Source organism: Balaenoptera acutorostrata, chromosome 14 (genome assembly GCF_949987535.1).
Source record: "Balaenoptera acutorostrata chromosome 14, mBalAcu1.1, whole genome shotgun sequence".
NCBI lineage: Eukaryota > Metazoa > Chordata > Mammalia > Artiodactyla > Balaenopteridae > Balaenoptera > Balaenoptera acutorostrata.
The window spans coordinates 2,848,024-2,868,426 of record NC_080077.1 but is presented as its reverse complement, the minus strand read 5'-3'; the positions used below and the strand labels follow the sequence as shown (position 1 = coordinate 2,868,426).

Below are 20,403 nucleotides of genomic sequence, written 5' to 3'. Positions count from 1 at the left end.
CAGCCCCCAGCCTGAGGAATTCTGCCTGAAGGCTGATGCCCCCGGGATTCAGGGTCCTGCCCAGCTTCCTTAAGGCCTGTGCCGGTGTCAGGGTAGGACGGCGCCGGGGCCGCCCGCGGAGAGGTCACCGTGCGGGGACTGGGGCGTGGTCCCGGCCCAGGCGGTGGGCACTGAGACACTGCAGTTGTGGGGCTGTTCTCTGTCGGGCCCCAGGGGCTGGAGAAGGAGGGGCGCAGGTGCTGGTGGGACCCAGCGGGCCATGAGCACCCCGTGTCTTGGCTTTGCCTGTGCCTTTGGGCGCTGCAGCTGGGGAGCGAGGGGGAGTGTTTCCCCGGGGACACAAATGCGGCTCTATCAAACCGGTCTGCCAGATGCCACCAGGCTGCGTCGCAGGCCAAGGGCTGTCAGCGCGTGGTGACCTCTCCTGAAGAGCCGGCGGTGGACGAGGGCTCCTGCTGCGGTGGGGAGGGACGGGGCTCCCACACACAGCTCGCCCAGCGGGGAATATTGATGGGAGACCGGGGACCCCACAGTGCGAGCTGCCAGAGGCAGAGAACGCCAGACGCAGGCCCAGACGAAAAGGAAGACAGAGTCCCAGCCAGCTCGGATGCCAGTGAGGGGAGAGGACCAGGGAGCTGGACGCAGGAGGTGGCCAAGGAGCCAGCAGGGCTCTGCCAGCAGCCTTGGGATGAGGGGGTAGAGTGCGCTGTCTCTGGCCGTGCATCTTCCCGGCCTGCTCTCCGGAAAGTTCTGCAAGGTACTTACTTCTCTATAATAATTCCCTTTCTGCTTAAGCTTGCTAAAGTGGATTCTCTCGTTTGTAACTAAGACTCCTGACCAATGTACTAGAACAGTGCCATCCAGTGGAACTTCCTGCCTTCATGGAAATGTTCTAGAATCTGGGCTGTCCAACCCGGGAACCCTGGCTTCCTGCGGCCGTGGGGCACTTGAAATGTGGCCAGTGTGGCCACAGAACCGAATTTTGACTTTAATTTTAAGCAATTTAAATTTAAATAGACAACCGTGATGGGAGCGCACCCTATTGGACGGCACGGAATTATAAACTTAAGGTGGGGTGCGTCTCGAGATTAGCTGAGAACACACCGGCCAAGGTCATGGGGGTCAAATACCAGATAAATAGGCTGGACTTCCTCCAGAAGAACCAGAGCTGCTGAAGCTTTTCCTTTAACACAGTAAAGGGATACGGGCACCACTGTCTGTTGATAGAATTTTAAGCCTCAGCGTGGACAATGGGCTTGGGGGGCAGTGCTGCAGCGGGGTGCCCAGTCAGGAGGTCACTGCAGCTGCCCAGGTGAGCAGAGAGAAGCGGGGATAACGGGAATGAAAGGAAGCCCCGGCTCAGGAGGCGAACCCGCAGGATCTGAAGGTTGATGACGCGGGAGGGGCTGGGGGAGGGGCTCTGGACCAAAGGATGGGTCCATCTCTGGATGGATCCTTTGGAAATGGTGTGAGTCAAAGTGTTTCCACTGAGTTCGGGGATCAGGAGGGAGCAGCAAGTTTTGGGAGGCTGGGGTGAAGACGTAGGTTCAGGATTGATGAACCAGGATGAAATGCTTGTCAAACGTCCACGTGGCGATGAGCAGCCTGCAGTGGCCAGCAGCTCGGGTGTCCAGCCAGGGTAGGACTTGGTTGTTTTTGGAACTTAGAGCCACGCGTGGTATTCTGCGTCTCCAACAGGGCCGATCCATGGAATCACAGGGATGCTTTAAAAATACAGGTAGGCTCCAAACCTATTGTCTGAGCATCTCTCCTTGGTGGTTACCAGAGTCACTGGTTCACAGCCATTTTCACCATCAAAGACCTTTTTTGAAATTGTTTTTCCTACAGACCTGTTTTAGGAAAGACTGTCTAATAAAGATATATTTATTTAGTAACTTTTCTGCTCCTCTACAGGAGTATTTTAATAGAGAAATTTTAAAATTTCCCCTATGTGTGACATAAGTAAAGTTAATGTAAAAGCAACCAAAGCTCAGAGGAGCCTGACGTGTTGCCGTGTAGGTTTCTGGTGTGTAAATTTATGCTTCTCACACAGCTTTTGGCAACGTTGACATAGATCTCAGACGCCCAGTTCTGCCGAGAGCTCAGGTTGGCAGTCCCTGACCGGCTATAAGGAGCCAGGGGCAGGATCGGGGACAGCTGCCATCCCCCCACCGTCCCAGGGAAGCTGCGATCTGGGAGGGGTGCCGGGGAGGGAGGGGACACTTTCAACACCTGCAGGGCCCACACTGCGCTCTAGTGGCACATTGTGACAATTGCAAACTCACGGAAAGCCCCTGCTCTGTGCCCGAGGCTGTAGTGAAGCTTTGGGAGGAGGAAATGAACTCATGTGACCCTCCCTGCCCTGCAGTGCCCGGCCCCCACCGCCCTGTGCTGACCCACTGGTGACGCCTTCTCCGACCCTGTTTTAATTTGCCCACCGCTGACCCCTTGTCCTCTGTTTCTCCCACAGAGCTCAGTACCCTTCGAGAACCACATCCTCTGTGTGGTTTGTTTCTTCTGTTTCCCCTCACTAGGAAAAAGGCTGATGGAGGGCAGAGAGCTTTGTCTGCTTCCCTGGTGCCTGGCGAAGAGCTGGTGTCAGGAAATGTTTGTGTGAATGAACCAGTAGCTCGAGACCCGTCCGACGGAGAACCTCCCCGACTGTGGCTCAGGGCGCTGCCCTTCCTGGACAGCACCGGACTCCCCCTGCGGTGGGCCCTCCCCTTTCAGCGCCTCCATCAGCCATCAGGAGCCTGAGACCCCCGCCCAGGGGTCACTGCCTTCTCCCATTTCCGCAGCGGGTCCTGGAAGGTTTTGTTGGAGGAAATGGAAGTCTGGAGTCACTAGAACTTTCCGGGGATGTGGGAGCCTGAGTCCCAGCCTGTGAACTGTGGTCTGGGAGGTGTACTGACCTCTGGCTTCCTTTTGTCTAAAATGTCAGGGACAGTCACTTGTCCGGTTCCTGTGAGGCCAACGTTTATTATTTTATCGTTAATCTTCTCAAGGGCTTAGACATTAAACTTTCACTACTGTTCATATCAAAGTCTTTCAGATCGAGTTCTATGTGAGTCTGGATTACTTTGGATGTTTTCCAGGTTTCACTGGGGATATTTTGTAACTAGGCGAGAGTTTACGTTGTTAGCAAAACCTTAGGCTCTAAAAATGTGTTTTAAAGTTATGTGAAGAGCTTAACTCTGATCTTAATTTCTCTTAAGAAAATCTTTTCTTTAGTCTGAACACTTACCTTTTCAACTGTTATTTAGGACTAAAAACAAACCTGATTGATCCAGTTTCCAAGTCCATAAAGAAGCAGAGTTTGAAAGTCTGTGGGTTTTGACGTGTCTCTATGTGATCAAAGTTTCCAATTTCACAATCTATCCCTCAGCCCAAAGCAGAACCCAGGAGAGCTGAGATCAGGGGCCAAACTGGCTTCCTATTCCCTCAGGAAAGAAAACCCCGTGTGATAAAATTTGGGGAAAACACCGGAATAAACAGAACTTGCTGCCAACAATGATGTTTCAGAGCTAAAACCACAGCTATGATTTGGAAATCGTGGCTTTCTTGCCCAAGCTCAGGTGTGATAAAAACAGCATACTGAAGATCGTTTCTCTGCCAAACATTTATTTGATGTTTCTCCTCATCATGGTAAAGTGACAAACACATGCCCAAATTGGACATATGTCATAAATGAGTGTTCTTGATTTTAGATCCTGAATTATAGCCATTATCGGGGAATCAATTAAATAAAATTCAAAAGTCATGGGCTCAACATTGAAAGGTTGGTGATATCTGTTGCTGAGAAGAACCAGCACATCTTAAGGATTAGTGTACGTTTTGAATTCCCTTCCTGAATAAAATGGCCAGTCCCCTCGGTCTGCTCTGCTTTTCCCTCAGAGCGCACGGCACCTTGGCACCTACTGTTTATGTATTGTTACCGGCTTACTTTCTCTCCCCTGCTGGAAGCTTCACGTCACCAGAGGAGGGACCTGCTCTGTGGCTGCTGAACCTCCTAGGACAGCGACGGGCGTGTGCTCCAAGCGCAGGAAACGTGTTTTGACTGAGCGAATCTCTGCTATGAGGGATCATCTGCTCAGTCTGAGTTTCCACATGCCAGTGACGAAATGACTGTCACTGTGTGAAAGCACTGACAAGCTGAAACAGCTGGGGCGGTTGTCCTCCCGTCAGTGGAGGTGCCCTCGACCCTTGTACGGCCAAGGAATCTGAGCCCTGGGATGGGGGCGTGTCCATACCACACTGGCAGCAGAGCCCGACCCCATGCCCAGCCTCTGACTCGGGGTCCTGAGTCACGAGCTGCCCTGCGATCCACCCTCGTACACGAGATTTACTCATTTTACCTAGGAGGTCACAGACCGGATAAAACACCAGGGATTTGGTGGGCGGCATGACTGGGTGACCCGGGGGCTGCCTTGGAAACCAGGAGCCCAGGCCCGAGGCTCCCTTACCCGCCTCATGTTTCCAGCGTCTTGGGAAGCAAATACGGCTAATGGTCTGGGTTGGCATTACTTAGGACAAGTGGCAAGCTGGATTTGCAAGTATAGACACAATGCTCTGCATGAAAGGTACCCGGAGGACTAGGTCATATCCTGCAAAAGACGGACGTGTGCGCTTGCTGCTGAGTTAGCGGGACGTCCCCCGAGACATCACACAGCCGGGGAGACAGGACTGCGTCCCCGTCCCGGGCAAAGGATGGCCGTTTGCCTGCAGCCCTTTATAAATGACTGGTGTTTCCCAAGTCGGGCCCTGGCTGTCACACAGCCCTCTGGGCAACCCTCGGCCTGGGCCACGCTCCACCACCCCCGTGAGACCGGGGGGCCAGGCGACTGACGCACACAGGGTCTCGCTGTTTGCTATGGGGGTGGGTGGGCTCTGACCCGGAGTCTCGTGTCTCGGTCCGGCATCCACGAGGCTGCGGCAGGTGACGTGTCAGCTTCTGAGAAAGCAAAGCCCCAAAGCATCACAGTTCCTGAATCTTGTCCCCCTGTGAACCACACACAGGCTGAAACGTGTGGCCAGATCTTCGCTGGCCCGGCAGACAGAGTGACGGGCCCCGCGAAGATGTCACGTGCTGGTCCCGGGGCAAAGGGGAGCTGAGGTGGCAGGTGGAATTCAGGTGGCTAACCAGCTGGCCTTACAGTAGGGAGAGTGTCCTGGGTGCTCCAGGTGGGTGACAGATGTGAGGACCGTAGCTTCGGCCCCTGCGGCTGGCTCTGAGGCTGGAGGGAGGGACCAGGAACCTCCGGACACTGGAAAAGGTCTCCCCTGGAGCTCCAGAAGGAATGCAGCCCTGCCCACACCCTGATTTCACCCCATGGGACCCATCTCGGACTTGTGACCTCCAGAAATATCACATAACGAATTGTTCAGCACCACCAGGTTAAGGAAATTTATCACAGTGGCAATAGAAGATAACACACATGATGTAAGAGATGCTTTCTCCAATTCAATCTCTTCCAGGTGGCGTTTTCTGAGCACGCTCTGGGGCAGCAGGAGAAAGAATTCCTTGGGCGTTATTGTTGGCCCTGAAATTCAACGCTGCTCCTGCACCGTGAGGCTGTAGGATCTCGGGAAGATCCCTCAGCTGCTGGGGAAGCAGCCCCCAACACGATGGCAGAGATGTGTGCGTGGGGGGGGGGCCCACTGGCTGACACGCGCAGGTTAGGAACTGACCAAAAGGGAAGAAGAGATTAGGTTGCAGAGCTCACGACCGACAGCGTAGCTTCTTGTTTTATTTCTGTATGAAGAAAAGATGGGCGTGAGGCGGCAGGTGGTACACCCAGGAGAGACCGCGGGGATGGCGTCCAGCAGCCCACCCGGGCCACCTGCTTCGCCACCAACACGACCATCCCGTCTCTTGCCGGGCTGCACGGGGAGCGGACACACACACGCGTGCGCACACGTGCACACGCACACACGCGTGCACACACACGCGCATCACACAACGCAGTTGGGCACGCGCTTACACACCCACACGTGCATGCACAACTCTCAGGGTGGGGGGACGGCCGTGCCGCCTGCCCCCACGAAGAGGCCAGCTGGCGGCAGCAGAGGCTGGGAGCAGCCGGAAGGCGGTGCAAGGGGAGGGGGAGGGCTTGGTAAGAAGCTCACCTGCAGACTGTTATTCGTGACGGTATAGAAAGTCCAGTATCACAGTTATGCTAGAAAAATATTACACTTCATAAAACCCATGTTTATTAAAAAAATCTATTCAGAAAGTCTGGAAAGCGTAATAAATATCGTAGAGTGGCCGCCCATCTCCAACATAAAATATAAAGCGTGAACACGAGAGTCCCCTGTAAACACGGACACGGGCAGGGACACAAAGTGCTGGCGGTGTCCTCGGAGGAGGGTGGGCTCGGCCGCAGCTGGCAGGTCCCTTCCCGGTGACGCCCTGAGCCTGCGGGTGGCTTCTCCTCGTCACTCAGGACCTGCGGCGTCCTTTCCATTCTAGAATCCCACGGCTCTCGGAGCGGTGAGGGCCACCAAACCACGTGGGAGAGAACAAGTGCAGATCAGATTCCTCCTGTGCTGGAGGGACCCAGTGAAGCAAGGTCACCACCCCAGAGCGGCGCTGGGTCACGCCATTAATGAGCGGGACTGGCTCGCATCGGAGCCATGACCACTCAGAGCTCTGACAGCCTTCCACACGGCGACACACACGCGGGTAGTTTGAAACCACGACCGACTGCCCTTGGGGAACAAGTGAAATCTCACTCTTGCCCAGTGTGACGTGGGGGGCAGCATCGGGCAAAGCTCTCCCTCCGGGGGGCGTCAGGTGTTTCTCTTAAAGTGGGTGGGCGCCGGGGTGGATGAGGCTATAGTGGGAACCACAGAGGCGACCGGCAGGGCTGCAGGCCTGAGACCCCGGGCTCGGGTTTGTCACAACCACGTCTGTGGTTCTGGTGATCCAGAGGGGGTCTGACTCTACAGGAGGGCAGGGCAGCCAGTTAACTTGCTGGGCTGTCACACCACGTGTGCAAATCCCGCAAGGCCTTGCGTGAATGGTGGAGGTGCCCCGTACAGGTGAATAACGCGGTGATCGCACCTTCATTCACATACCGACTGCCGGTTAGGAAGCCCAGCCACTGGCTACTTAAGACTTAAGCCAGTTCAATTAAAAATAGGCTCTCAGCTTCTCTAGGCTGCCTCTCTGCAGAAGGGTTTCAAGTACCACTTTGTTTTGGAGAAGGGTGAGGGAGTGGAGGTATCTTAGGGCATTCGAGTTGGTTCAGCAGAGCCGGGGGCGCCCCTGCCACGGGCGGGGTCCGGAGTGGGGCGAGTCCCGGGATCCCCGCGGGGTTCTGAACGGTCAGAACTGAGGCTGCACACGTAAGGGGGCTGGTGTGACACACAGAGGACACGCGCTGGTTGCTCTCCCAGCCGTGCTTCATCTCTGTCTCTCCGTTCTGTCCGCTTCCATCACAACACACGGACTTCAAGCAAACCAACAACGTGCCAACACGCCCAGGACAGAGGCCCAGGAGGCTGATGGGCCGGACGTTGCCTGTGCGGCAAACACAAGATACAAGGGCCACTGTCGATTTCTGGGAGGGCAAAATCTGTGACCTGGGACTACCCAGGTTTTCCTAAGTTTCTAATGACAGACAAAATAGTTCTGACCCCAAACAAAACTGTTGTGGGTGGAAGTCTTTTGAGCCTTGGGAAAAAGCACTTTCTATTGAGAAACAGGAGAAGTGCCCAAGAGGGCTTTGTGGGAAAACAGGTACATGAATCTGTCCCCACCTTTTTATTCCTTGTGGTTCTGAGGAAAAAAAAAAATGGCTCACGGGATAATTAAAGCTTCTGCGATACGTTTATATTTTCAGGTCTGAAAACCATTAGACCGAGCTAGGGAGCTATTTTTTAGAAGGTGGCATTGTTTTTGTCGGTCGAGTTGGGTACCAGAGTGAGTTGAAATGGAGGGACCTTGAAAAATTGTCTTCTTGGTGAAAACCCAGCTGAGACCAACAGGAGCTCCCCCTCCCCCCGAGGGCAGGGGGTGCCCAGCGATGCTGGCCAGTCACAGCTCGGTGGGCAAAGGCCCTCCGGTCAGCTGGCCGGTGGCCCCCTGGCTCGGGGCCGGCTGGGAGGACACAGGCCTCTGTCCTCCAGGCCCCGGCGGTGGCTCGCCCTGCATCACACCCACTCCTGTGTTCACACGCCCCGGGGGAAACATCAAATAGCCCTGACATGTCAGGTGAGGACAGACCTGTGCAACAGAAACACAAAGCACGCCACGAAAGCACAGCTTCCACAAAGGGCGCCCCTGCTCTCGGCAACACACCCTCCGCTCCCCTCTGGCCCCGGGCAGGGGTCTCCAGGGGACCCGAGAAGGGACCGATGGGAGGCAACCCAACTGAGGGCTCCCACGGGCCACAGGCTTTCCATGAAAGGGGAAAGCCAGCGCTCAGGGAAGGCCAGGCCCTCTCGGAAGCTCGGGGCGGCCGCGGCGACCCTTGAGCCGGGGCGGGAGCGAGAAGCAGCCGCTCCTGCAGCCCCGGTCCTCAGGAGAACGCGAAAACGTGGGCACAGGTTGGCTGGCTCCCTCCCGGGGACGCGAGCGATTCTCGTGAAACGCGGCCACCGAGGCGAAGCTGCCGCCCCCGGTGCTGGGGTGGCCTCGCCCCATCAGATGTGCAACAGGAGAGGACGCGGGGGCCTCAGTCCCACGTGGGGGGCAATGAGACAAGGGCTCTTTGGATCATCTGGAGGGACCAGGCGTCTGCTCCTAGGCGCCCTGTGCCCACCGGCCACTCAGCCGTGGGCAAGGGCAGAGGCGCAGAAGCCGGGCCCCCAGGGCTCTGCCGTTAACCGTCACCTTCACACCGTGCCACCTGGGCTGTGTGTGCTGGGAATCAGACCAGGCTGCTGACTTTATAACTGGGAAACACGTCTCTCCACGGAAACACAAGCCATGACCGCGTGAGACCCACGGGTCGGAGGGGCCTCCAGGTGCTTGCCAGGGTCCGCGGCGGCAGGACTCCGCCTGGTGGGCTGGGGGCGGAGGTGGCAAGGTCGGCACAGCCCCGCGTCGGGACGTCGCCCGCCCGGATCCTCTCCGGCCGCACGAGGAGGTGCAGGATGAGCGGGCGCCGGGCTCGGCTACAGCCGCGTAGACGTGAGTCTCTTCATGCCCCGGCGCTGGGCCAGGCTGGAGGACAACACAGGCTCCAGCCGCGGGGCCTGGGGGGCTCTGTTCAGAGCGAAGTAGGTGGCGGCCATCGCTCCCTGCAACACAAGGGAGCGGCGGTGACGCGGTGCTGGCCCCCGACCCGGCCTGGGCCTCGCCGAGCCTGGGCTACGGGAGGCCTTCCTTCAGGACCACGGGGCACCGGCTCTTAAACATCAGGATGTAGTTCTGAGTGCCGTGTCCACCCGCCCCCCCGACCCCATCCGTGAACCGTGCGGTGACTTGGGGTAGACGCTTGGGGCTCACAGGGAGCCCCGGGGTGAGGTCCTCCCGGCCCCCGATCTGCTCTGCGGCTGCTGGGTCCCTGGGGCGCCCTCCTGGCAATGACACCCCAGCTCTGCCCATCCGGAGGGTCTGGGCCCAACCTGGGTGACTGGGCTCCTGGAGCAGCTCTAAACCCTCGGACGGTCCTGAATGGGCGGCTCCCAGCAGGAGAACCCCAGCCGCTGCACGGCTGGGGGCAGTGCACACCTCCCCGAGGAGGGTCCCCACCCCTTCTGTGTTAACAGAAGTTGTCACTTATTCAGAGTCTGGCACGTGATCGCACGTATGGGGTGAACCAAGTAACCGTAAAGACACCTGGGATGCCTGTCTGGGCCTGTTACTGGTTCCCTTCCGGCACCCTGTGGCCCCTGGGGTTAGCCGTGCAGGTATCGGAGCAGCTTTTCCGGAGTCCCCGCTCCCACCCTTTTGCCGCGGGGACCGGCGGTCGGTACCTTCACCAAGTGCACGTCTTGTCTGCTGAGCTGGTTTGGGGACAGGTACTCTCTGTTCACCACCCACGGGTGTCTGAGGACTTGAACCGCGGTCAGGCGCTGGTGAGGGTCCACGTGGAGCATCTTGGACACGACATCCTGGGGGGGGGGAGGGCAGCGGGGGGGGAGGGGAGTGAGCGCCGCTGCTTCTCTGAGCTTCCCAGCAGAAGTCCCCTCCTCCTCCTCGCGGAGAAACCTAACCACCGCGCTGAGAGTGAAGCTCCGCACCCGGGGCCAAACGTCTACCTCCAGGTTTAGACACATGTGAAGTTTTTTAAAGTTTTAACCATCGTCAACTTGGTGGACCACCCCAGGTTTATACAGTATTAAAGATTTTATGTCTGAAGAGAAATCAAATGCGGAGACGTTCAATAGCGTGTGTAAGTTACTGAAATATTATTTGAGTAAAAACGATAATCTTCCAAAGGGAGAAGCTGAAATAATGACTATCCCACGGATATAAACCAATCATAACAATGTCCTCAGTTACATTTTATCACATATAATAAATATTACTATCCTCAAATCCAAAAATATTTGCTACAAATAATCACCAACTGTGGGATTAACAATCTGTTGCCATTACTTGTGTCCAAAGGGGCTCATGTTTCATAGAGGTGATTTTCTTGTTTGATTGTAACGTAATAGCAACAAAAACTCCTACAATGGGTTTAAGGACTGAGCTCCACTTTAGATTTACATGTGGCAATACATGCAAATGTGTGTACCTACATGTACACACATGTACAATTAGAAATGTGATTGGCGTCTGCATGGAATTCATGAGACTGTCTTCACACGCTTCAGTCACCTGCTCTTGTGAGCCATCAGGGCTGTCCTTGGGGGAAAGAGGGTGAATGTTACATCCCTGTTTTGTAGGTGAAGACGTGATGTGTATAGTTGTTCACCAAGTGCCCAAGGAAGAGCCTCGGCGAGAGTCCGTGCTTTTCCACTAGCCTCCTCTCCTTCCTTTACTGTTCCCATCACATTCCAAAATGAGATGAAATCAGTTAGAGTATCTGTATAATGTGAAGTTGAACCACTCAACAGAATTTGTGGTCATCAACCGCCACGAAGAAATATTATACACTAATACAATATCCTTCCTCTACAGAGAAATACAATGCCTTTTAATATTTGATAACATTAATCTTGGTAACTTCTTGAAACAAATATCTCCTGGAAGGACTGTTCTCCCCATTTCCATGTGTAAAAAATGAAAGCAGGGAGACCCTTATTGACTGGCTCAAGACCTCACAGTAGGGAATTCCCTGGCGGTCCAGTGGTTAGGACTCTGCACTGTCACTGCCGAGGGCAGGGGTTCAGTCTCTGGTTGGGGAACTAAGATCCTGCAAGCTGCGTGGCGAGGCCAAAAAAAAAAAAAAAAGCTCACAGTAAAGCAGTGTGTTTTTATACAGTGCATGCAGGAGGCAGATAAAGTATTATAAAAACATACAAATCTGTAGGCTTTGCCTGTTTTCGGAGGATTGGAGGTTTTGTTGTGTGGTGAGCACAGAGAGGGGAAAGGCACAGGGGAATGAGCGAGGGCAAGATATGGCAGGGAAGGAGCAGGGAGAAGTCGGCAAAAGGTCCTGGGAGGCAGCGAAACCCTCTCCCTGCAGCTGTGACCTTGGTAACGTGTCCTGTACTTGACGGACTCCTTTCCTGCCAACTTTTCCCTGCCCCCTACTCCTGCTTGAAATCACCTCTCAAAGAAACCAACAGCACCCAAGTCCTGGTCTGTGGCTCTACTGTGGGAACTGGAACTAAGACAATTCCCATACCCATTCAAAACAGAGTGGATGGAAGGAGCACTGCGGGTGTCAGGGTGTGACACAGGGGAAGTGTTCACTAAATGCCAGCTGCCATTACCTCCACCGTCACCTCCACCACTTCCTCCACCATGACCTTCACCATCTCCTCCACCATAACCTTCACCATCACCTCCACCGTGGCCTCCACCACTTCCTCCACCATGACCTTCACCATCACCTCCACTGTTCCCACCATCTCCTCCACCATGACCTCCACCATGACCTTCACCATCACCTCCACTGTTCCCACCATCTCCTCCACCATGACCTCCACCATCTCCTCCACCATGACCTTCGCCATCACCTCCATTGTTCCCACCATCTCCTCCACCATGACCTTCACCATCTGCTCCACCATGACCTTCACCATCACCTCCACCACTTCCTCCACCATGACCTTCACCATTCCCATCATCTCCACCATGACCTTCACCACCACATCCACCATCTCTTCCACCATGACCTTCACATCACCTCCACAACTTCCCATCACCTCCTCCACCATGACCTTCACCATCACCTCCATCATCTCCTCTGCCATCTCCACCATCCTCTTCACCACCTTCATCACCTCCATCATCTCCTCCACCATCACTGTATGAGGTCACACAGAGATGGTAATGGCAGAGCTGGAATCAGAACCCCAGAATTTCTCCTCCTCTGGTCATTTTATAGAAACACAGGAAATAGACTGTTGATGCTGTTTCTTACTGTGGTTGGACTATAATTTGCTATTTGATTAGAGAGGAATTCCAAGTCTGATGGACAGAGAAACAGGGCTGGTCACAAATGGTGCAGCTGCAGAGAAGCCCCAGTTCAAAGTATTTTTTAATGACAGAAATACACCCCTGTACCAGAGCTCTACTTGATCAGTCTGCAAACACTCAGGGCAATCATTTTGCAACATCCCTAAGAGTGTGATGGTTAATTTTCTGCATCAACTTGGTTAGGCCATGGTACCCAGTGTTTGGTCAAACACCCGTATGTTTTATAATAATTATAAATGGAGTACAATCTTTAAAACTTGTGAATCACTATGTTGTACACCTGAAACTTACATAATCAACTATACTTCAATGAAAAAAAAGAAAAACAAAACAAAACGAAAAACACTCATCTAGAGAACTCCCTAGTGGTCCAGTGGTTAGGACTGCGCTTTCACTGCTGAGGGTGCAGGTTCAATTCCTGGTTGGGGAACTAAGATCCCACAGGCCGTGTGGTGAGGCCAACGCACCACCCCCCCCAAAAAAAGAACCAATAGTGGTCTAGATGTTTCTGTGAAGGTGACATTAACAATTAAATCTGTCAACTTCTCCATAATGTGCGTGGGCTTCATCCAATCAGTTGAAGGTCTTAAGTGAGAAAAGACTGAAGTCCCCGAGGAAAAGGGAATTCTGCCAGAAGACGGCCTTTGGACGAGAGCTGCAACATCTACTCTTCCCTGAGTCTCCAGGCTTCTGGCCTGCCCTATAGATTTTGGACTTGCCTCTACAATTCCATAAAAATAAATCTCTCACCCTCTGTCTTAGTCTCTCTCTGTCTCTGTCTCTGTCTCTATACATACACATCCTATTGGTTCTGTATCTCTGGAGAACCCTAATACACCAAGACTGTAGGAAATGTGAAAAGTGCTATGAAATATTTTTGCAAAATTTCTTTTTTTTAGCTGTGTGTCTTAAAAAAAATCTATGAGTATAAAATATCTATATTATTTACACGAGAAGTATCCTCTCGCATTCCTCAAAGATAAAATGGTTACTGCAGAATCTCCATGCCTAAGAAGTAAGAGCACCGGGCAATGTACTCACCTTTGCCGCGTCAGATATGGAATCCCAGTTTCCCCCAGAAAGGGCGTATTTCCCGCTGCCAATCCTTGCCAAGATATCCTCAGGGGTATCATCTGGTCCGTTTGCAAAAGGGGTAAATCTGTGTGATGAGAGAATTTGTGGTAATGAGCTTCCATTTTATAATCTAAGATAAAGTTCATTTTGCCTCTTTGTTGTAAAAAGAATAATTTTTTCTTTCCCATCATGCCCCAAATCCAGGATTCATGGTAAAGTGTAATTTATTTCTTACTGCTGTGTCTCTTTTCCTTACTCGGCCAGTGAAGAAAGTTCTGTGGACCCAAGGATGAGCCTTTCTGGACCATTTCTGGCTTCCCTGGTGACAGTGTGGTACAGTGGTTTGCCCGGCGATGCGGTTTCCATGGTGACAGTGTGGTATATAGTGGATGGGAGCCTGGGATTTGAAGTCTGAGAGACCCATGGTCGATCTATTACCAACTCCGGCTTCTCTGACAAATGAATTTTTTGAACCTCAATTGCAAAATGGGCAGAATAATACACTCGCAGGGATCTACAGCAGCGGTACACACCAACACACACAAAATGCAAACGGTTCTTGCCCCACTGCAAGTGTGTGATAGATGTTTACTGTCACTCCTTCACATAAGCCAGGGCGGGTCAGTGTAACCTCCCCAGAAAGGAAATTATATGTAATTCTAACGCACTTCCTTCAGTGGCAGGGTTTGTGCTCCTAGTTTATGTATTGGCAAGGTAAGCACCAGAAGAATCACAAAGTGTGGGATTGGGAAGAAAGTGCAGGGCCTCCTTTGCTGTCGCAGCCCTCAGGGCACGGCCCCAGGCTCACCGGGGCTCCCCCACCACTGCGACACTAGTCACTGATTGACTAGGAAATACCTCACTGAGGCCACGCAAAAAGCAGGCCATTCTCAGTCGCTCTTGTGATTCACCCGGGAGCAGAGCTAGTGAGGGTGAATCTACGACCCGGAGCCTGGGCTGCCTGCCTCTTCGCTGCTGCTTCCTGGCTCGAGAAGGTGTTTGGAAGGAAAGATGCTATGACCTCTGCAGAGGGTGCGTGGTGCAGAGGCGAGAACGCGGACCCGTGGTCAGAGGCTTGGGTTTTTGTTGATGAGCTGAGCTGAGCCGTGGAGCCCCAGCTCCCTAATTCCAGAGACACACTTGAACGACAAGGCATGGCTTCCTGCCCTTGCTCTCTGGTTGTCCTGCAGGGGCCTCGGGAGACTGAACTCAAGGCCTGTAGGTGTGGGCCCACACCCGTGCACAGGGACAGGCCCACAAGGGCCAGCAGCCTCGGCAGGGGTGCCCTGAGCGCCGACACCCACGTGAGGGTTTGCGTTACCCCGCCAGCATGGTGTACAGCAGGATTCCCAGACTCCAGATGTCACAAGCCGCGTCATAGCCTTGCCGCTTCAGGACCTGCCAGGGGAAAAGCAGACGACGGATAAGCACTTGGCAGGGAAAATTCAAGGTCACAGCATGTTGCTGTGACGGGACCATAACCCCGGCGGGGGTGGGGGGGATGGCTGGGGATGAGGGGTGACTTCAGTGGGACTGTTGTTTATCGCCGCAAAGCCAACCCTAATTCCCTGCAGTAGGATTCCCCAAAGACCCGCGCACACAGGGAGCCCTGGCTCTTGCCAGATACACGACAGACTGAAAAGGAAACATTTAATTTTTAAGGCAGAAGAATTTTGGGAGCTCCCTGGTGGCCTAGTGGTTAGGATTCCGGGCTTTCACTGCGGTGGCCCAGGTTCAATCCTTGGTCGGGGAACTGAGATCCTGCAAGCCGTGCAGTGTGGCAAAACCCAAAACCAAACAAAACAAAAACCAAAACAAAACAGAAGAATTTTTTTTTACTCTGGTGAAGTATACTTGGCATAACATTTCCCATCTTTGCCGTTTTTAGGTGTACGGTTGCGTGATACTAGGTACATTCATATTGCTGGGCAGCCGTCAGCATCACCCATCCACACAACTCTTTTCCTTTTGCAAAGCTGAAGCTCTGTCCCCATGAAACAACAACTCCCCCTCTCCTCCCCCCAGCCCCTGGGAACTACCATGTAACTTTCTGTCTCTATGAATTTGCCAACTCTAGGTCCCTCATATAAGAGGAATCACATAATTGTCCTTTTCTTTCTGGCATATCACACTCAACACGGTGTCCTCAAGGTTCATCCACGTTGTGGCGTAGGACAGGATTTCCCTCTTTTTTAAGGCTAATATTCCACTGTACCGTCCATCCATCGATGGACACTTGGGTTGTTTCCACCTTTTTGCTGCTGTGAACGCGGGTGGACAGATATCTGTTCTTGCCTCTGCTTTCAACTCTTCTGGGTTTGTACCCAGAGGTGGAGTTGCTTGGTCACCTGGTAATTCTGTGTTTGAGTTTCTGAGGACTAGTTAACACGGGAGCGTTTTCATGCGTCCCAGGATTACACACTTCAGGGGAGGGCAATCCTCTTGATACGTTTTCAGTTGAATAACAATAAAGAAAGCAGCACAAGCACTCCGGGCGACTGCAGGTTATTGGATTGACACTGAACGTGAAGTCAGGAGAGCCGTGTTCAATTTCCTTAGACACCAGGGCCGGGATCTTTGTACCTCAGGCGTGGTGCCTGAAGCATGGTAGGTCACCGAGGCGTGTGAACACACCAAGCGTTCGGTGTTCAAGCCCTTGTCCATGTTCACTAGCTGAGTGGTCTTCAAAATCCCTTCAACACATGGAGTCTGTTTTTTTTTGAATCTGTGAGGTGTTTGTGGCTAATAGTATCTACCCTGTCCACTCCATGTGGCATAGGAGGATAAAAGCAAAAAATACTGGTAAAAGTGCTCAGTAAATGGTAAAGTAATATACCAACGTAAGGTAGTCTCTAATCACTAAAACCAATACTATTAACATTAGGAGCGATCAAATACGGCAATAATATTGCTCAAACAGAACCAGATTTTCTTAAAGGGGCTACAGGTAGCATCTGGACAGCCTAATGATGGTCCCAGCTGCGTATCCATCCGTATCCTGGCAGGCACGTGGACATCTTCCTTGTGGACCACTGGCCGTGGTCACCTTGTGGACCCCACCTGGGTCAGCTCTCAGCTCACAGACTGGCCACTAGGGGCCAGCATGCCTCTCTCTTAGGACTTTCTGTACCTGTCACTGCACCCACCAGGGCCACTCTGGAGCAGTTTCAACCACCAGAAGGATCCACACAGAACTAATGTCTGTTTTCATTCCTGACCTCCCCCCCGTGCCCCCCCCCCCGCCCCCATCAGCAATGTCAGCCTCTTCTGTTTCCAGTCCTGTTCTCACCTGCATCTCAGGTTTGGCTGCTTTTCTAAAAAGCAAGAAACTGGATTTGTCTTCACAAACACATCAGTGACTTCAGGACCTACCGGAAATGATCCCCAGGAGCCTGAAAAGGGCACAGCACATACGAGATGTGCTGCCGAGGTCTCTGATGCCCTGAGAAGAGGGGGCGGGAGGGAGGTCCCTCAGGATTCACGTGCGCTCTCATCCGCTAATCTCGGCGGAACCCTAACACTCAATCCCATAGCACCTGACTCGCTTCTGGGGCTTTGGAAAACAATCTGGAGCAAGAACTCTGGCACCAAGTAAGTCCACGCACGTGCACTCTCTCCTGGTGCAGCTGTTGGGGAGATTTCTGATCCCAGGCGACCCACTGGCTCCCTTCCCGGTTGTAGGAGAGACTGACACATTATTTCTCACCGTAACTCCTAACAGACAGGTAGATCTGATCGAAATCGTCTACAGCACAATGGCAATTCTACGTGCAAAACTCACCATTACAAATTTTACGAATAGGAAATAAAATGATAAAATAACTGTGTTTGAGCAAAAAAAAGACCGAAGCTTCTCATTTCTACCCTCTAGAATTACTGCTGACTCCAATACACCAAACTGTGCAGTGGCTTTGAAAGTAGGAAAGGGCCGTCTCCCCGCTGGCTCAGTGGGCCTCTCACCTCCGGGGCAACGAAGTTGGCTGTGTAGCAGGGGGTCATCAGCAGCCCATTCTCGGCTCGCAGCTGCTTGGCAAACCCGAAGTCACAGATTCGGATGGATTCAGGGTTTCCAGACTCGTCCATATACAAAATATTGCTCGGCTTCAGGTCCCGATGAACAACCTGGAGAGGCACAAGGAATTACGCCTAAGCTGGGGCCCAGGATGGAGCAGGAGAGAGAAGCGGGGATGCACTCAGGAGATAAGGGTTTATTTGGAGTCGTTTATTCTGGGCAGGTCCTGAGGCAGGAAGCAATCGGCTGGGATGCTCTAATCTCTGTAGGTCCTCCCCCCTCTCTTTCTCTCACACTGACACTCAAAAATCGAGGACCCCACCTAAGCCCCTCAGATGGTGAGTATTTGGATGAATAAATGAGTAAGCATGTGTCCACGATCAGGGAGGCCCGCTGGGGCCATCGCACAGACAGACACTGGTGGTGAGCTCAGTAACATGGATGGAAGATTTCTAAAGATAAACATCTGCTGTGTGATGCCACGTTCCAGCGGGCAGGTGTCGGGCACCCCAGCGGGTGACGCAGACAAGGAGCCTCTGTCATGTGCACACGGCCAGCGGACAGAAATCCGAGAGCCGCATCTGTGCGGAGTGAGCGTCAGGGCGCTCTGAGCACCAAGGACGGGCCGGCAACACCTCAAAGCACAGCGGCTATTCAGCTGTTTAGGGCACAAAGCGGTTTCTTCTGAAGGGGACAGAGGCCGATTGTAAGAACACGTGGTGTGCCTGCATATGGCTTGGGCCCACGTGTCTCATTGTCCTGCTAATACCCAGGGAGAGGACAGAGAAGGGAGCTTAAAGGGCCACGGCCGGCAGCCGGCCTACAGGGGTCCGATGGCCAGGAAACAAAAGACTTCAGTTCCAGGTCTATTGGCCCCCCTCGTGCAACAGAAGCCAATCTGCAAAACCATCATCTGAAGGGCTGCTTCTACAGTCTGACCTCCTGGGAAATGACCATCGTGCGGCCCTGGAGGAATGTCCCGGTCAGACGGGGCTGCATTTTAAAAGCTGACAGCCACACGTGCACGGTTGGCCAAGGAAGCACTGCTGCTTCCTGGGAGGTGCTGAGAAGGTGGGGGTCCGGGGCTGAGGGCAAGGGTTCTAGAAGCATGGTGCTGGGTTAGAACCCGGCTGTGCATGCAGCTTTGGGCGCGATATGCAACCCTTCTGTGCTCTGGTCTCCTCATCTGTGAAATGGGTGTGATCCAGAGTCTAGAACTGCCCAGACGAAGAGCTTAGAGCAGCGCCTGGAACCCTCAGTGGTCACTGTCATTTTATCACCATATTCCTTGGCATTGGTGGAGGAATTCAATTCTAAACAGGGCAATTGATGAACATTCCAAATTTCCCTTTATCAAGCCCAAACTACTTTTTTGCTCTACCTGGTCTCGGTGAATTTAATTTCTTGACCTAGCTCCTGGACACACCGCGTGTGTGCCTAAAATCATTTAGACCCAAGAGGGATGGCTGTGATTCACAAGGAAGACGAGGACACCTGAGTTCCCAGCTCCTGAGCCCGTGGATTCTCAGCGCCCCCGGGTCCCGCTCCTCCTCTGTCCTCCCCCCCACCCCCGAGGCGCAGGGCTGCCCAGGGGGCGGGGCCTTACCCCCTGGGAGTGGAGGTAGTCCATGGTCTTGGTGATGGTGCACAGCACGTCGCTGGCCTCCCGCTCCGAGAAGTACCTCTGCCGCAGGATACGGTCCAGCAGCTCCCCACCCCGCATCAGCTCCATCACCAGGTACACGAACTTCCCGTCGTCGTAGACCTGGGGGTGGGGCGGGAGAACACACAGGCCTCAGGGACCTCGTGGGCACCCTCGCGGGCCCGCTGGCCGCTGGGAAAGAGGGGCCGCCCCGGCAGGGGCAGGGGGCGTGTCAGTGCAGAGGGCCTGGCGTCTCAGTGCTTCCCTGGGAGCAGACACAAGACTTCTGTAGAAAACGAGGGAAGATTTTCTAGGCATGCCAGACAAGGCTCTTCTTGGGGAAAAAACAGCTTTAATGATCTGTTGCTGGGCAGGGCATGGGTCAGCAGGGCTGAGAGCTGCGTGGATGGATTCAGCTGCCGTGAACCCTGGTACTGCCCCGCCTCTGGGAGAGCGACGTTCAGACTGACAACGCGGATGCTGGCCCAGCCCCAGGGGGCAGCGTTCTCCAGGGCCGCGCTTTTCAAACCTTAAGGAGCAGGTTGACAGGCCGGCCAGACCCAGCAGGTCCGGGGTGGGTGGGGAGCCTGACCCCGGGGGCCCTCTACGCGGCTGTGCCCTGTGAGGGGGGACAAGCCCTGGGAGTCCGGGAGGAGAGGAGGTAGGAGGGCTGATCTGCTTGTGTTTCAGAAAAGCAGTAGATAAAGAGAGCTTTAGTCATACTAGCGTTAATCTCCTGAACTTAAAAGACAAACCAAACCAACAAGCTCTGGGTCTCTGTCAGGCCGATGGCCCAGCAGAGGGGCCGCCCAAGTGCTGAGAACCAGAGGGAAATGGTGCAAAGCACCTAACTACGGTGACTTTCTCGCTTCCAAGTCAATGATTTCAGAACAAATCACTAAAACAATCTGGCTGGCACGGAGCTCAATAAACAATGTGAAGTTGATCTTGTTGTATTTACTTCTGAGTTTATGATCAAATGCGCTACTTTTGAGAATGTGCCCAGGGTGACGTCACTCATCCGAAACAGAGTCAGAGCTCTTCGGGGAGTTTTCAAATTCGCTGATTTCTGTTTGTGGATCTTCGCATATGCACGACAAAGGAAACAGCAAGGGGACTGATCTCGTGCGG

General features: G+C 53.7%; 1 protein-coding gene across 6 annotated transcripts in view; it reads right to left on the bottom strand.

The window, feature by feature from the left end:
* Positions 1-6,187: 6,187 nt before the first annotated feature.
* Positions 6,188-20,403, bottom strand: part of RPS6KA2 (ribosomal protein S6 kinase A2) — a 375,942-nt gene continuing 361,726 nt past the window's right edge. For all 6 annotated transcript variants that reach the window (XM_007186070.2, XM_057527592.1, XM_007186071.2 and 3 more), the window contains 6 exons: positions 19,237-19,395; positions 17,579-17,740; positions 14,940-15,016; positions 13,586-13,703; positions 9,925-10,062; positions 6,188-9,246 (listed from right to left, as the gene is read on the bottom strand). In XM_007186070.2, coding sequence (XP_007186132.2) covers positions 9,121-9,246; positions 9,925-10,062; positions 13,586-13,703; positions 14,940-15,016; positions 17,579-17,740; positions 19,237-19,395 — 780 coding nt within the window. In that variant the 3' untranslated portion in view covers positions 6,188-9,120. The remainder of the gene's footprint in view (positions 9,247-9,924; positions 10,063-13,585; positions 13,704-14,939; positions 15,017-17,578; positions 17,741-19,236; positions 19,396-20,403) is intronic.